General features: G+C 40.5%; 1 protein-coding gene across 4 annotated transcripts in view; it reads right to left on the bottom strand.

The window, feature by feature from the left end:
• Positions 1–17,792, bottom strand: part of htr4 (5-hydroxytryptamine receptor 4) — a 75,985-nt gene that overhangs the window by 8,272 nt on the left and 49,921 nt on the right. Inside the window, exon 7 of one of the 4 annotated variants that reach the window (XM_072663487.1) lies at positions 11,097–11,181. The exons of the other annotated variants lie outside the window; for them this stretch is intronic. Coding sequence (XP_072519588.1) covers positions 11,118–11,181 — 64 coding nt within the window. The 3' untranslated portion in view covers positions 11,097–11,117. The remainder of the gene's footprint in view (positions 1–11,096; positions 11,182–17,792) is intronic. 4 annotated transcript variants of the gene reach the window in all.

Here is a 17,792-nt window from a genome sequence, read left to right as displayed (position 1 = left end):
TGTGTTCACAAAGTCAACACTACCAGCATGTTCAGCATGTGCAGCAGGACCATGTGCTGTAATGAGACAGAGCTCAGCAAGACATTTCACTCATCAAGCAGCCAAACAATCAGGACCCAAACCAGGCCCTACCCTGCCAGCTGACTTTGAGCATCAGGGTGTAGTCTGGACCCAGTTGGCAACGCTCCATGAACCCATGTGTGTGTCTTTCAAACAACTCTTAACCAGCACCGGATGAGGTTTCAGACACACACATGTTCAAAGATAGAAGGTTTGATTGCTTTTGAGCTGAGTGACAGCAGAAGTTGAGCGTTCATGACCTGACTGTTTTGCAGTCCAAAATGAAGAGCAGATTTTGGAACAGAAGAAGTGGATGTCGGGAAAGAAATAGCTAGAGAGAGTGAGAGAAAGAGAGAAGGAGAGCAAAAAAGCAAGAGGAAAAGTACAAAGAGGCCCTAAGAGGGGAAAGACGAGTGCCAGTGTTTACCTAAGAGGCACACTCTTTATTGGAAGTGCACATCCCTGTCGACACGGACATCTGTGTCTACGTGCGAGGTGATCAGAAGAGAGAAACTGAGAGCAGGAAAAGAGAGAAGTCTGTTTAGGTGCTTGTTTGATTCATTTTTCCAGAACATAAACCACAGCGAAATCCTGTAAAAAATGTTTACAAGCTTGCCCCATGGCCACAGGCAGGCTCTCGGTTAATAAATGGACAGCTGCAGTGAGGGGCTTTTCCTTCTTTCCCCTCAATGTGCCAAAAGTAGCCCAACACATGGCAGAGAGCTGCTAAATGTTTCCCGATAAGCAGACACGTACACACAGCCCACCATGCCGACAAACCTCAGGAGATGAACTCCTAAACATATATGGTCCTAGAAAGGGTTCTTTGGAGTAATAATGTGCAAAAAACTTCTAAATGTATTCATGCTCACACATCTCTTTTACAAAAATGATTCCTTATGGATTCAAAAATGTATCATCTATGACATTGCTCAAATAACCCTTTGTAGTGCCTTTATTTTTAAACAGTGTGGAGCTATTAAGTAGATTTCCAGTGACTGTCTTTAATTATGACATTCTCACCTCCTACACTTAGGGCTCCCAGTGGCTAAGTGGTCTAATGCACTGGCACTATGGCCCTTGTTCAAATCCTGAGCCATGCCGCCATCAGCACCCGGAGTCCGAGAAAGCACAACTGGCAAACATTGCCTAGAGGGTGTCAGTTGCTCTGCGATGCCGCATTGGCGGCAGTTCGAAAAGAGGCGGTGGCTGGCTTTGCATATATTAGAGGAGATTTGTTAAGTCCTTACCCTTCTACAGTAGGGAGCATTGCTAGGGGGGAGCTACAAACAGGTGGGTTCAGTGGAAGTACCAAACTGGGAGAAAAACAGAAATATTCAACGAACAAAATTATATATATATATAGATAAAACCCTTAAAATCGGTTCTTTAATAGTTCTACAATACAATGGTCCTATATAGATGTGTGACTCAAAGAAAAATATGGATGCTTTAATGGTTATTTTTGTAATTAGGGATGTTTCTACATAGAACTTGGTTCTATATAGCAGTGTTTGTCAACCCTGGTCCAGGATGCACCCTGCCCTGCACATTGTAGTGCTTTCCCTGCTCCCAACACACCTGAGTCAACAAATCAGATCATTACCAAGCCCTTTCAGAGTTGCAGGGGGTGTGTTAACGCAATGAATCCACTAAAATGTGCAGGCCTCCAGGATCAGGATTGAGAAACACTGCTATATATCACAAAGAAAGACTGTACTATCTTCATGAACCATTCATACTATTTCATGTCACCATTTCAGTACTTAAAGCTGTACTTTAAGATTAAAGAACACCCTACATTTTTGGGCTGACTGCATTTTTACAAGCGCAGAATTGTGTAAATCAGATTTTTTTTACCCAACTATTCATTTAATAGTATAAAGCCACCACCACTGCAGCAGGAATACAGAAAATAGCTGAATACACACCCCCTGCTCCCCGTCCTGGCAGCAGAACGGCAGAGAGCTCAGTCAAGCAGCTGGTGTTTACCTGAGAATACCTGCACAGTGCCTCTCACGCGTTTATAATGCATAAGGCAGCGTATGAACGCTGGTGTCAAATTTGGAAAGTAATCTGAGCTCCTGATTCAACAGAGAACTAACTTTGCAAGAATAATATAACGATCTGACACCTAGATGAAAACAAATGGCCCATGCATTCATGTGTTTCCTTTAAATATTCTAACATTCACACACTCTGACAACATTTCATATTTGCGCTAATTTTGATAAATAAGTCCACATAAAATGGAGGGATATTGTCCCTGCCATTCACAGAGTGGTGCCAGAAAGCTGCTAATGGATCTAAAACACCACAGCTCCATTTCTGAACCTCAAATAAAAAAGCTGCCTTGCTCAGACCTCCACTGATAGCACAAAACAAATATCTGACAGTATCAAATAAATGTCTCTTCACTTGTCCACACATTTGTAAGCATGCGGTTACTTCCATAAGAGGCAGGAACACACTTAACCAGCAGGGCGCTAAGGTTTCTGTACTTAGTCCTGCTGCTTTTCTTGGACCTCTGAGCTACAGGCTCATTTTCATGACACATAGAGGTATTTTTACAGAGCAAAAGCAGGAGCGCTTGCACTTGAATACCCGCCATCGACTTTCCTTTTACTCAAAATGCAGTGATTTGGACTCTTTTAAAATCTGCTGCCATGTGCCATAATAGCGAGGCTCTGACTCTCTTTGGCAGCACCCCTCATTTATCTACCGTAGGTATAGTATGTGGGCAAAGTTACAGCATTTAAAGCCAACACAAACGAATGAGGAAAGATAGTTAATCATGTATGTAATACATTATTATATATATATCTAGGAGTCAGTCAAAATCAGTCTGTATAACTGCTTAAAGATTATACCTTGAGAGGTGGCTTCCTGGACTACCAGGAAGCTTAAGCTTAATCCTAGAACAAAAATAAAGGGCTTTTCAGTGATAAATCATGGATTTAATCCTAGACTAAGCTTAAATTATGTCCTGGAAACATTTTATTATTTATTCATTTATTATATTCTTAATATACTGACTGGCCATGTTGTTATAAATCCTACCAATGAGCAATAAACACTTGTCAAAGTAGTTGTTACCATCACCTTGCATGGTATCACTCTAAGACAAATCCAAAAACACTTGTCAGGTACAAGTGCTTGTATAGGTGATAAAAACAAAATCTCAACTGTGTTTGAGGTCTGTTTTATACACATTTTCATTTCTTTTTTTCCCTAAAAGACAAAAAATGGCTTGTGCTCTCTTTGCCTTAATTTCACAATATTTCACTGCTATTTGCTGGGCTCATAGCTCACCATATGCAGTGCATGCAGAGATGCAGCTTACTTTCCATTACGCCACTGGAGGGACCACACGCAGACATATGCAAGAGTATTGACTGAACAGACTGCTGCTTAAATCTTCTAAATCCTCAGGCAATACACACACCTTAAATTACAGGAGCTAAACCCACTTAGTAATTAAGCATAATCACCCATTTTACCACACTGCGCAAAAGAGGAAAGCAAAAACGGGCACTCTAATAACCATTTATTCAAATGGTTTGTTTCATATAGTTGCCCTAATGCTATATTGATCAGTTCTTCTGCTCGCTTTTCATTTGAGTGTGCGGTGGAGTCGACCATGAGTCGACCGTTTTTAACACAACTCTACAGTATGAATGAGAGTAGTGTAGAAAGAGCACATACCAATGACTGACCGCACAACCACATATTACAAAATGACAAGACCGCAAGCGTCTCTCTCAGCATAAACATTTTTGTGTTTGAAAGTTGATACAGCACATCTGTGCTCTAAAGCAAGTGTTGAGGCAGAGGAAGGCTCTGTATGTTCTCGGAAATAAAGGCTGCAGACAGGAAACCATGTCTTGGAGAGGCACATCCATTGCAATGTCACCGAGTTAAAATGCCAATGCCACCAAGCTAATAAGGACAAATGACAAATGAAAGGTAATGTCTAGTGCAGTTTGCTATAAAGCCAACAATCAATAAATAAAAGCACTTAAAAGTTAGCGCCAAAGTCACCCAGCAAGCTAAACATAACACTGAAGAAAAAGAGAAAAGTTAAGGGACTACTCAGATACCCAGGGCAGGATTGTGTGAGAGAAGTGCCCATTCTTCTTACGTAATGACTGCTCTTCCATAACGTAATGTAGCTAATAACAGACCTAGCTCTCAGGTCCCTCTTTACAGGCTGATAAAAAGAAATAATGCTGATACACACTCCAATAAATTTCAAGGCCATGTTACTTGGACTGGCCTATCAGATTTTAATGCAGTCGGCTGAAGCTGAAGTGTTTTTACAATGTTCACGTCTCCTTTCAACCTCAGACACTTCAGGCCTCTTTAGACTGCTCGCTGCGAGTGATCCTGACATTCCTTCTATTGATCCATCGCTCTCAGCCACTCGTTTGTTTGCACAGAGTGGGCAAGAGTAAACTTTAGCATGTAGGACTGAGAATTCTACGCCACAAGACTGATAGGCTGTTCATGTTAAGGTACCAAACTCACTAAGGCTGCGTGATTTACTGCATGTTTATTGTCACTGTGATATGAGTTGATTCATTGTTAAATTCCATTACTCACACACAACATTTGTTAGGAGCAACAAAGTGTTACGAGCTGTTCCTAAGATTAGCCCTGTGGCATGCTTCCCTCAGCAGGAGATCAATCCTTTCATTTAGAGTTTTTAAATTCACTCTGCTGTCCAGCAACTTACATTAACCTTAACTACTAGCCTGTAAAAGACCTCAAGTCTATTCATTCCAAGTGTAAAAGGTCTTGAGCAGTGATGGCTATTGTGACAGAGTTTCTTTGACAATGATAATATAATTAACTGCATTAAAATGCAGTTATATATGAACTTTAAATTTAATTAAGACTATTCAGACACTGGAATTGCAATTCCAATGGGGCAGTGGTGGCTCAGCGATTAGAGCGCCGGACTATTGATGGGGTGTGGGTTTGATCCCCAGGCTCGCCAAGCACCCATCGTTGGGCACTTGAGCAAGGCCATTAACCCTCTCTGCTTCCTGTGCGCTGCAGCAATGGCTGCCCATCGTTTCAGGCATGTGTGCTCACTGTTACTGTGTGTGTTTTCTCACTAGTGTGTATGGTCTGTGTTCACTGCCCGGATGGGGCGTAGGCCAAATTCCATCTGTGTCCAACATGTCGTCATGGTTGTCTTGCCTTGTAATATAAAAAAAGTCTTTTACATTCTACAGAAATAAAAAGAGATAAAATAAACACACTGTTTTTAGACCAAGACGACAATCCAGCTCATTCACATGAATCCACTCTCCTCACTCATTCGACTCAAGGCCAAAATCATCCTACACCAGAGCTGTGGAACACAGCATTGAAACTTCGACATCTGACAACATATTTTTTTATGGTGACGCACAGCGAAATCCAACATGGCACTTCAGTTTCGAGGTCAACAAAAATGATCATGTACATAACTGTCCTAACTGTGACTAGAGCTACACCATATATCAGCATCATCATCACAATGTGCACATGTCACATAAAGTAAATGAAATCATACACATCATGCTACAACCTGATTAATACAAAAGGAAAATTCAGTTCTTATTTTTCTAGGACAGACTTTATCTACTCAATACCATTTATTTTCCTCCAATCTTCCAGAGAGCATTATTATCACAACATGTTGTATCACAGATTTTTGGAGAAATCTGGTAAATTCCTGCATTTTAAAATATTGCAATATATATTGTACAGCAATAAATAAGTATCATAATGTCAGTTCTGTCCATTATCATGCATCACTAACTGTGACTGTTATCCAAAACAAGCTAAAATTGCCATGCAGTTCCTAATACTTACCTTGTACACTGCAGTACACACAATAAAATCTTTTCATACACTCAAATCAGACCGCAGAGCAATAAAATTCATCAATGTGGGCCATGTTGGTGGTAGTTCAGTACATATGGCAGTACCATTCAAAGAGCTATGACAACCATGATGCTTATAGCTCTGTAAATGGCGCTGCTATCTGCACCACACATTTCGACTCCTTCATGGACCTTTGTTGGGTTTTCCTGCCTCCTGGGCATGCTATACATAGAAGAGACATCAAGGAGAAAAAGAGAAATTATAAATGCAACACCAGTATTATTCAGTCTCTTCAAACAATGAATGCATAAATAATTAAATAAACGAAAGCTGATGACACCTCAGCAAAGAGAATGAGGCATCAGGATAAAGAGAAGCAGACAGGATTATCCTCATACACTGAGAGTACACCCACTCCATTTCTCGGTTCAGTCCAAATATAATCCAGTCTCTTGTAGACATGCAAATTGATCTGAACAAATTGAATGCATACACTGACTGAAACTGTGTTAAATAAATGAAACAATAACAGATCAAATGTGTTGTTCAAATCTGTTCATTTGCTTTCCGTGTATATTTACACAATACAAATGCAATTATCTTTCAAAGCGACTTACGAAACTGTACCTCAAACAGCAAACACTCACTGATGGCATAGCTTAACAAATGTCTAACATGTAATTGTAATTACAGTTCCTTCCTTCTAGCTGAAAGGAGAAAATTAAAAACAGTAACTGAAAACCCCTCAAGATTTTCACTAAAAGCAACTGTGGAAAAGCCAAATTTTTGCTGATTAAGTCACTTTACAGCACATGGACAGATCGGACCACAGTCTAAGGCTGTACAATGTGAAAAAGAAAAAAAAATCTGGGCCAAATTTCTTGAGAAGTGACCCTGTCTTGCTCTCTCTTTATTGGGACGCCTAACAGCAGGTGTGCATTAGACACTCAGTTAGCTAAGAGCTAAAATTAAACTTCCCTCTATTTAGTTTTGGTCTTGGTTATTTAATGAAAATGAAAGAAAAAGAAGAAAACGAAAAAAGTGCCACATAGGAAGCAGAGGTGAGATGTGTACTAATGTACCTTAAATCATCTTGTATTTTCCTCAAATTTTCAACATGTGAAATGGCCTCTTTCCGTGTTTAAATTCTTTTTAAGTAATTTTATTATACTGTTATGCTTTTCTGTTCAGGTGTTCTGATTCTTTATTGCTTTAATTATGCATTTTTATCATTGTATTTAAATCAATAAAATGGCCAGGACCGGGTGGCAGATCCAAACTTCCATAACACACTTCTATAACCAAACAATAATTCTAACCGCAAGCATTATAATCCTTTAAGAGAAAATACAATGAACAAGGAAGCATACAAATAAAAAAATATTAAGGTTTAGAATGTGCACATGTGTTCACTTTAGAAGATATAAACTTAATTACACCTAGACAATCAACAACACATCTAATTTGACCAGGGGTGGCCAAATTCGTATTAAAACAAAAATAATAAGCAGTAGAATGTTATAAACCTGGTATTTGGATCCACCTTGAGCTGCATTACTATGCATTAAAAGTTGCATATGAATATATTGAAATTCTTATTTGTACTATCACTGTTATTACCATTATTACTACTCTTATTATTATTGCAACACAGGCTGTATAATAATAGTATGAGCACAGTTTTTAGAAGAGTATTTTAACCAGAAATACCAGCAGTGACTGGACCCTCTACAGTTGAGGGAGGAGAATGGTCAGTGGCGAGTCAGAGTGTCATTCTTTCTTAACTTTAGTTTAGGCTTTGATATAGACATGCGTCTCTTGTCAAGCACTGATTGGAATCAATAAAGCAAATCCCGCTGAAAGTCAGTGATGTTGTCAGTTTCAATTTCACCCTGATCTCCCCCTTCCCCAACACACACATGCACACACACACACATCTGTCCCCAGATAACACTGCAATGTCTTTGCCTGAGCCCATGCACTCACGCAGCCTCCGATACGACATCTGCACTGCTAAATTTAAACCAGACAGAGATCTGAGGTGCTCTGGGTGAGCTCAGCCCCTTTGTTTCCACTATCATGGACAAAGTGACGATTGATTGACTGTGATTGCAGTGACTCAAATGAACAAGAACTCATGTCCTGGAGCAACGCACAGTTTGTAGAAGCAATTTATACAACGGCGCAGACAATAGCATGAGTGGCTAGTCTTCGATGTCTGTAATGGGTGGCACACGAAGCAGCGGAGGTCCACAGCAGTGACTGTGTGTACCATACACCAAACAAAGCGAGCTACTCGGCCACCACAAAGTGATCCTTAAGACTGAATGCTGGACAGTAATTTTCTCACAAACCTACACTTAATTGGCTTCTTCTCAATGGCCGTAGTCTTTAAACCGCTTCTCCCGGTCAGATCGGAGGCGTTCCTATTGAAAGATGTAATGGAATAATCGTTTCTAAGAGGTCACTAATGATTGCTTGACGTCATAATAATGTAGTCCACTCACGGCCTTGTCTGGAAGCACAAAGGGCAATCTGACACGCACCTCAAAAAATTAACAGTGTGAAATACGTGTGAACAGCTACTGCTTTCAGCCAATATCAGATCACAACACACACATCCAACACATCCAATCTGGGGGTGTAAATAGCACATCAACATGTGCTCTTAAAACTTTATGTTCATTTCCATTCTGTGAATAATTGATTCCGGCTGAAACAATTTGTTGCCTCATGTTATTAGAACCTTAACTAATTGTAATAATGTTCTTTTCTAGATAAGGATATTCAGAACAGCTTTGAGAGCACTGAGACAGCATACCATGTTATGATTTTGAAAGTAAATAAAAGATAAACAGAGCAATACACAGCTTAGTAAAAATATTGAAAACAAAACTTTAAAAGTAACAAAATGATCTGATATAACAGTGGAAGCAAGCGGAAAGTTCAAAAGTTCAAAAATACCCTCTGTAAACGCTGGCATAAGTAAAACTCCAATTACCAGTGAAGAATCAGCATGAGAGAGAGAGCAAGAAAGAGAGAGAGTGAGTGCAAGAGAAAGGCAGATATGGAGCAGTGTACACAGCCAGTGTGTCCTCATTAGTGGGCAAGCAGTCCCTTTTAAAGAAATAAGCTACAAGCAAACTTCTTCGAGGAAAGCAACATTACATCTTACGTTCCATTATAAAGTTACCTTTGAAAAACAGCATTTCAAGCACAAAGGCCAGTAAAACCACACACTTCAGTATAACTTCACCTTTTGACATGAAATGATGAGATCTGCTTCTATTGACTGGTTCCTGTCACTGCAGCGGCTCACAGGAGCCATGTTGCATAGCATAGCATAGCTTTGCTTTTAACACCAACAAGAACAAGAATATTGTAATTCTTTCCTGTAATGGGTTCTTTGGTGCCTAATCGGAAAGTGTAGTTAACAATATAAAGCAGTTAGCTGATTGGAGGGATTTTGCCTAGCACAGTACCTGCTCAATTGCCTGGCTTTAGCTTCCTCACTCACCCAGTTCGAGTTACTCTTTTGTGAAAACTGGTGCAGGCCAAGGTCACTAGGTCTGATTTATGTAGCAACCTGTTTTTTCGTAAACAAAATTAGACTAAAAGTATCAAAAATACAATTTTCTCCCAAAGCAACTGTTGCGTTTTACAACTTTCCAGCTTTGGCTAGGACTAGCTGGGTCTTATTAACGAGGTGTGGACGAGGTGTATGTGGACGAGGTGTATGTGATTTTAAAATAAACAATGTAACTTTTTTTGTGTTTTGGAATTGGCCTGTTTTCCAGCACTGTTGTTTGTTGTTTTGAATTTTCTTGGAACAGGAAGAGACAACAGTGTTTAAGGTTCACATTTGTCACTTCCATGTATCAAATATGTATTAAAGAACTTTTCACCTCCTGTTTTGTTATTCAAATACACTGTTGCCTCTTAAATACATTTTGGTGGCATGTAGATCCAACCAAACAGCCACAAAATGGACAAGATCTCTTAAACTGGCCTGTGGTATCTGACCCCAAGCTCCAAGTTTGTTTAGCAGTACATGCTTTAAGTCATATAAGACCTGTTGTTCTAGTATGGACTGCGTATGATTTGACATCACATTCATTTACATTTATGGTATTTAGCTGACGTGCTTATCCAGAGCGACTTACAAGGTCACACGTATTACAGAGGTGGGCCAACGTAGTGTTAGGAGTCTTGCCCAAGGACTCTTATTGGTGTAGCGCAGCATAGCCACCCAGACTGGGAATCGAACCCCAGTCTCCCACATGGTGTGGTAGTTTACTGACAGCTAGTGGTGTTATCTGTTGCGCCACACCAACCACTAGTTTTAGTTTCAATCCATTCGTTTCTGTTGTCAGTTCTTGAGATTTCAGCAGTCTGTAAAAGGATTGCTCTGAATTCCTGCTGAATATGTTTGTACAGTCAGTCGCACAACAGCTCTCTCCTGTTTTTGTGTTAGCGGCACGCAGCCACTTAGTCAGTCTTTTTGCCACTCAGTGGGCGTGGCCGCAGTGACTCCAACCACCTGTGACGCCACGTGCATACCCTCTATATATCAAACACAGTCAACAGCATCTGGGACTGCAGCTGCATAACTCTTAAAACCTACACCAATGGCAGTCACTCTGACTTGAGTAATTTAATTACATATTTACTGTGATCGACACAGGCTGTCTTTAGATTGTGTGTTTGCTACATCAAGTAGTAGATAATGAAATCCGGCTTATACCCCTAGAGACTATAATCTATGTTTACAAGCACACTTGGCCCGTCGAGTTGCTATTCACTGAGGTAGCGGTGAACAAAAAGCTGTGAATGAGGAAGGAATTTTATATCTTTAAAGATCATCACAGCATGAAATTGGCCACAATGAGTCACCAGGAGAACCGCTGGCTTTAAAAGACAACATTTTAAGCACCCAAACACAGATACTTCCGTACACAGACATATACAAGTCTCAGCTTCACACACACACACACACACAGTCATTAGAAATGTAATATAAAATTATAATCAGCCACCTCATTGACCCAGAACGCGATAGCATCAAGGACTGAACTTGAAGGAGAGCATGCAGACAGCAGGTGTGTGTGTGTGTATGTGTTTGTGTGTGCATGTGTGTGTTTGTATGTGAAAAGACTCACTTGCAAGCTCCTCACACAGCACTAGACAGGAACAGGTCTAGTGTTGCAGAACCAGAGCAGCAGTTTGGAGGCAGAGGAGCAGCCACTGGAGAAGAGCAGAATAGAGGGCAGCAGAGAGTCACACACACACACACACACACACACACAGACACATACACAGGACAGAAGAGGAAAAAGGGGAGAGATGGAAAAGGAAGAGAAAAGAGGAAAAGCAGGTTAATACACCCCATGGCTAGTTCTGTACTCATTGTGTTACAGTGTGGTAGTTTGTGTGTGGGGGCAGAAAAAGAGAGCAAATCAATTCAATCAATCAATCTATTAGTCAGTCAGTCACCCAGACAGTCAGGCAATCAATCAAACAAATACAGAAGCAAAGACAGGAGTTTTGCTGGGACGACTACCACTGCACAATAACCTATTACACACAATATGTAATTCCAGCCAGATTTATGCAGTATTTCACAATAGCACAGTATCCATGACAGTTTTGCTTTACAAATACCCTTTTATCCTGCTCTGCTTTATTCATATTAATCAATCAATATGATCATTTAAGGCCTGTATGCTAACCAATTGCCACAGCTTTTATTTGCTTAGCAAACACAGATCTCTTCCTGGCACTGACTACGGCCACTCATACGCCCTGCCCTGTCTAAGGCCCCTCATTTGTTGTTTTCATAATAGACTCACCACCCAAATTGCTCGTAAAGGTCACTGCTAATAATGGGGCTGCAATGGCTCAGAGTGCTCACAAATACAGAGAATGCTAATTGACACGTGAATGACTGCTATGACTCACAAAGAAGGTGCTGTTCGGAAATGTGATCCAAAGCCAACAGAATGTATTTGCTGATCCATAAATCTCAATTCTATAAGAAAAGACCCGCTCCATTATGCAGCAACACCGACTGCTACTAACTAAATCAAATTAGCCCTTGACAACCCAATGGTTTGGGTTTGACTTCTTCTGCCTCTTGTTTATGGCGAGACTTCTCGGGGACTTTGTGGCATCTGTTCCTTGTGTAGAACACATAACCAGAGAGCTGCAGAGCTTAAAATCCGACCCACACCTCAGCTTAAACTTCGGCCATGGCATGTACACTAATGTGAGAGCCTTTCAGTTAAGATCCTAGTAGTAGCTATGCAGTCTTTATCACTCTCTCAATGTCTCCTTTGCATGGTTACTGGTCATAATTAAGACATTTGATCTATATTTAATTCTAAATCTGCTCAAGAATTCACAAAGCATTTATAGATTAAACAGTGGGGCTGGTGAATCATTGTAATCTGCTTCAATAAACGACTGAAAAAAACAAAAATTCCATTAAAAAACAGCCACAACAAAAAAGCACGTACGCCGCTGAGCAAACGAGAGTCGTGACTGTGGAGCAGAATATAACTCTTTGTTTTTCTTGTATGTTTGCTCAGCCCATCTGTGCCGCTGCCTCCTTTGATCCATGTCATCAAATCCCTGTTTCATTTTAGGGAAGTTTATCGAAGATCTAATCATTCAGGGCACACAGCTTTGCTCCATTCACTCTTAAGAGCTGACACATGTGCGCCATTGTTTCAAACTCAGGCCGCATCGGGCAAACATCCGGCGCTGAGTGAGCGAGGCAGTGATGAGACTACATGCGCAAAGATGGGATTACATGTGCTTATCATCAAATTCTGAGCAAAGTTTACAGAGTCCTGTACACTTCATAGAAGCAGAACCAATACAATGTCCTTAGGATAAGCTGCTCCAATCTGAGTATAATCTGCGACATACGATGGAAATTATTCTGAATATCTACCCTTAAAATATGGTGACTTTACTCAGGTTGCTGAAAATGATTGGAAGTTACAGCTGGATGTTTATATACTGTACACTCATCATGAAAATGAATGGCATGGCAATATGACTGAGAACCCATTTCTTTGAACTGGGGGTAGAATGAGTGACAACATACATCTTTAATAATAAAAAAACAGGTTTAAATGAGTTTAAAAGGATTATTTTTAATCAACAGGACTTTTATCTGCGGCTGGAAGTTCTAGAGATCATAAATGGCTTAGCTCTTTCCAGGTGGCCCTCCCTCTCCCCCCTCATCACTTGGCATCACTAACTGGTAGTTAGTGTTCCCCTCCAAGCAGGTTCAGCTGTCCAATGACGTTGCGTTAGTGTCAGTTCAAAAAGATGTGGTTGGTTGGCTTCATGTGACTCGGCAGAAGCACAAACTATCCCTCACCTAGCACTTAATGTGTTTATCTGATCACACAAATTCCATACGAAATGGCTTTTCACCGAATTCACGCTTATGTGGAAAGTTCCTGGCGGTCATAAGAGACTGTGTCCCTCCATTAAACCAAACCCTAGCCTCCAAGCATGAATATTGAAAGACATCATTTATGAAGCAAAGAAAGAGCCAGAGGAGCTAAAGCCCAACACAAACACCACTTGTCAGGATTTCTTTGAATGTCTTTTTCTGGGGCAGAATGAATAACAACATACATCTTTAGTAGAAAAAAAAACAAGAATTTGGTGCACAGGTTTAAATTATTTTATGGTCTTTTTAAATTAAAACAGGTAAAGAAAATATACAGCAAATCCAATAGTTGGTTAAATGTGCCTTAGCAAGGTGAACTTTGATCAGATGCTTCTAGTATCAATCAATAAGCATCTGGCAGAATTCTGACTTGACACAACTGGTCAGAGCTCAATAGAATTTCCTGGCATGGACCTGACTTTTAGATAGGATTGAGGTCAGGACTTTAGGAAGGCCTTAATGAGCTTAATGTCATTCTGCTTTATCGATTCCATGAATCTATTGGAACATTATTTTTGCCCATGTTTCATCCGTCTGGTTAATGGTCTTCAGCTTTGCTGAAGAATTCTGAAGTAGACCTCTTTCACCATTATTCCACCCACTTTGTGCACTGAAAGCCCAACATTGCCATAACATTCATGTCCATGATGACTGTATGTAAGCGTCTGACCACAACTGTATGTTATCCTATCCTGTCCTTTAATCAGTGCTTCTGGGGGTTAAATGCTAAGACTGCTTTCTCATGGGATTAATATGTTACAGGGGGTGAACTGCCTCAATCATGGCTCTAGACATGTAATGTTTGATAGTTTTTTTTGTTATTTTTATTATATTTCTTTTATTTAAGTAAAGAATTAGTATTGCCTTTAAGTATAATGTAGGGATGAACAATTAAATTGGAATCTTATTAAAACGCAGATATATAAAAAGCAGATCAGTAGAAGGTTTAGCTGGACTACTGTGTTAGAATGACTGTATAGTATTCATTTTGCTGCACTTGTAGTCTCACAGAAATAAATGATATATAATCATTAATAATTATTTATTCTGTTATATAGGTAGACATAGTCCTAATTCCTACTTTTTTATAACAGTTCACGCATCAGCATCGGCAAAAAACCCTTCTAATGAATGCATTCAGCTACCTGAAGTTGCACCCATTGCTGACACAAATGTGCAAATGCACATGCATAGCCTGTTTAGTCCCTGTAAAGAAATATTGCAGATAGAATATGACTCTCTGAAGCAGAAAAACATGATGCTATTGCCACCATTACTCCTGATAGGCATGGGCTGGAGGGGAATAAAGCCCCCCAGCATTGAGCATCCAACACCCTTACCTCACTAATGCTTGTAATCATTGAATGCAATTAAATCCTCACATCAATGCTCCAAAATGTAGTAGAAAGATTACTCTGGACAGGGAAAACTATCAGATTCCCATGTCAATACATCCCTGGTATGAAATGTGCTAGAGACATAAACCTGAAGGTGTGAGACACAAGGCTTATAGCTCTAAAATAAGAAGGTATGATGCACCTTGAAGGGCTGAGAGGAAGAGGCATGCTCTATTAGACAGTCTGTTGGATTTGCAAGTTTACACGTGCTGCTGTTGCTCTGGGGATGGCACACTGGAAGGCCAGCTAGCTGTCATCACAGCAGCTCTGTGTGTGGGGTAAGACACTCTAGCAGACTGGATCATCTCACACACACACACACACACACACATACACACAGACACAGACAAACACTCGAGTTCATATATCACAGCAGCTCCAGCACGGCTAATGTGTAAAACTCCTGTTGGTTTAAAGAGTGCCACCCGGGTGTTATGTAGCCAACCTTCTTTTCACAGACCTCCCCTGCGCTCCCATTTCCACAGAGTAAATCTTCTCCACAATCATACCACAAGCTTTCATCCTCTCTCTCTCTTTTTCTCTCTCACTCTCTCTCTCTCTTTCACACACACATGTAGTAGAGGAGGGGGCTTCCAGGAATGCCTTTTTCCTTTCCACACTCATTAGAGTGAGGACAGGACATGTCTGCGAGGGAGACGGCCCCTTCCACCGGGGCCGAAGCATCGGCAATGTCAGGCGCTAGTTAGAGTTCACGTGTGGGAATCCGGTCTCTCTGCTGTGCCCTATCAGATGTTTATGAGCAAAAGGATGTCAATGGAATATATCAACTGCAGCAAGGAAGCCTGTGAGACTGCTGTGCAGTGTCAGAGTGTTATACCTCCAAGGGTTTCACATTTCAAATAGATTAGGTACTCTGTCGAAAGAACAAAATACTGAAAAACAAAGTAATGATCTGAAAACCAGTATCAGTAGCAGGCCAATAACAGCAGAAACTTATAAAAATATATTTTTTTAAAAAACTGTGGCTAATTTTGGCCAACTAAAATTAACATAAAATGTTTTTATCATTTTTATCTGTGGCTGGAATCCTAGAGATTATAATTGGCCTAGCTCTTCCCAGGTGGCCCTCCCTCTCCCCCCTCATTACTTGGCATGTTGCTAGCCAATGTAGGCGTCTGTCAGCTGATGTAGCAGAACTGGCAGTTAGTGTTCTTTTCCAAGTGGGTTCAGCTGTCCAATGACGTTGCGTTAGTGTCAGTTCAAAAAGATGTGCCTGGTTGGCTTCATGTGACTCAGAAGAAGCACAAACTAACCCCTTTACCTAGCACTTAATGTGTTTATCTGATCACACAAATTCCATACGAAATGGCTTTTCACAAAATTTACAGTTACATTGAAAGTTCCTGGCTGTCATAAGCAACTGAGTCCCTTTATTAAACCAAACCCCAGCCTTCAATGAATCTTGAAAGACATCATTTATGAAGCAAAGAAAGAGCCAAAGAAGCTAGAGCCAGAGGGAGTCTAAAGCCCAACACAAACACCACTTGTCAGGGTGGCAGACGTTACGCTGAGCCCTGTGTCTGGCCTGAGCTTTTAGCAGAGAAACACATCTTTTCCTGAGAGCTGTCTATCCATTAGGGCTGGCCTGTGCGATTCTTTTGGAGTCCAGGGCAATACGAGATGCTAAAACAGAGGCCTAATAATACGCTCATGAGAGCATGTTATTAGTCATTCTTAGGGTAAAATTAAGAGGGTAATAAATCAAATAGAGTGCAGAGATTAAATCAAGGGCCTAGGGGTTGCGCATTTCTTTTATTAAAATGTCTCCATTACTGTACTCTCTCCTAAATCCGCCCGCCGGGTGTGCACATCTCTGATGGCCTTTTTATTGTAGTGAAAAGGACCGACTGTAGAGTATGCAAACCATTTCTCTCTAAAGAGGCTCCTAAGGCGTATTATGTCAACGTTAATTTAGTGAATATGCTTCCTTGCCTAAGCTCCACTTTAATCATAAGCCTGGTTTTGTTCATGTAATGTCAACATACTGCCATTTTAATCTGTTATTGACTCTTAGACATATTTTATGTGGTAAAGAAAGTCAAGTTGGAGTAACAATACCAGATACCGAGATAAAGAGATTACACAATGTTGCAGTACAGGAGTGATTTATGGCAAACGTTAGATATCAGAGAACAGACTGTAACAGACTGAGAGATGACCTAGGCGTTTATTGGATACATTCGCTGGAGTCATCAGCAAATCAGGATGGTAGCTCCTAGCCCCAGAGAGTCCTTACAGCAATGCTACTGATGACCCTAAGACAAGAGGGTAGATAAAGGAGCCATTGGGGAAAAGAGCAGCGGGAGCATCAGATGGGCAATGAACTTTAATGGTTGCCTCTCCACCAAAATGCTGAGTTTACACAGCAGTGGCAATGGCTTGCATAATGGCATGCCAACCTAAAAGCTGAAAATTGACAGCATTTTCACTGCTCAGATTAAACCGTAGGTGCAATGATGATAATGACAGTGAATTACAAACAGAAATTAATCACGCATTATAGCTGCATTTAGTGATTAAAGACAGAGACCACTGAAATTCTGTTACAGCTTTGTCCGCAGGAATTGTTAAAGCTCTAGGCGAGACGTAACCAAATATTCTGCATTGGTGGGCACAGCAGAAATACATCCCATTAGCCAAGAGACATAAAATACCAAGAACCTTCCTGTGAAATCCATTTACAAGAAAGGAATGAAACACTTGTCACTGTGAAAATAGATGTAGACCAGAAAGCTCAACACAAACATTTGCTAAAAAGCTCGACCATGGTTTGGCTTATAGGCAATCTTTTTTAGAGCCAAAACCAGTAAACAGTAATAAGACAAAAAACACAAAATATACAAGAATGCTTGGTGCTCTGACTACACATGCAGAAAGCACATTAAATCACATACTGTAGACTTTAGCCCTGAGACAGTTATTCCACTAAATTGAAAAGAAAAAAGCATTATTACAATGGAAGCCTAATT

This window comes from Salminus brasiliensis, chromosome 19 (genome assembly GCF_030463535.1).
Source record: "Salminus brasiliensis chromosome 19, fSalBra1.hap2, whole genome shotgun sequence".
Lineage (NCBI taxonomy): Eukaryota > Metazoa > Chordata > Actinopteri > Characiformes > Bryconidae > Salminus > Salminus brasiliensis.
The sequence above is the reverse complement of the archived record's forward strand: the minus strand, read 5'-3'. Positions and strand labels throughout refer to the sequence as shown.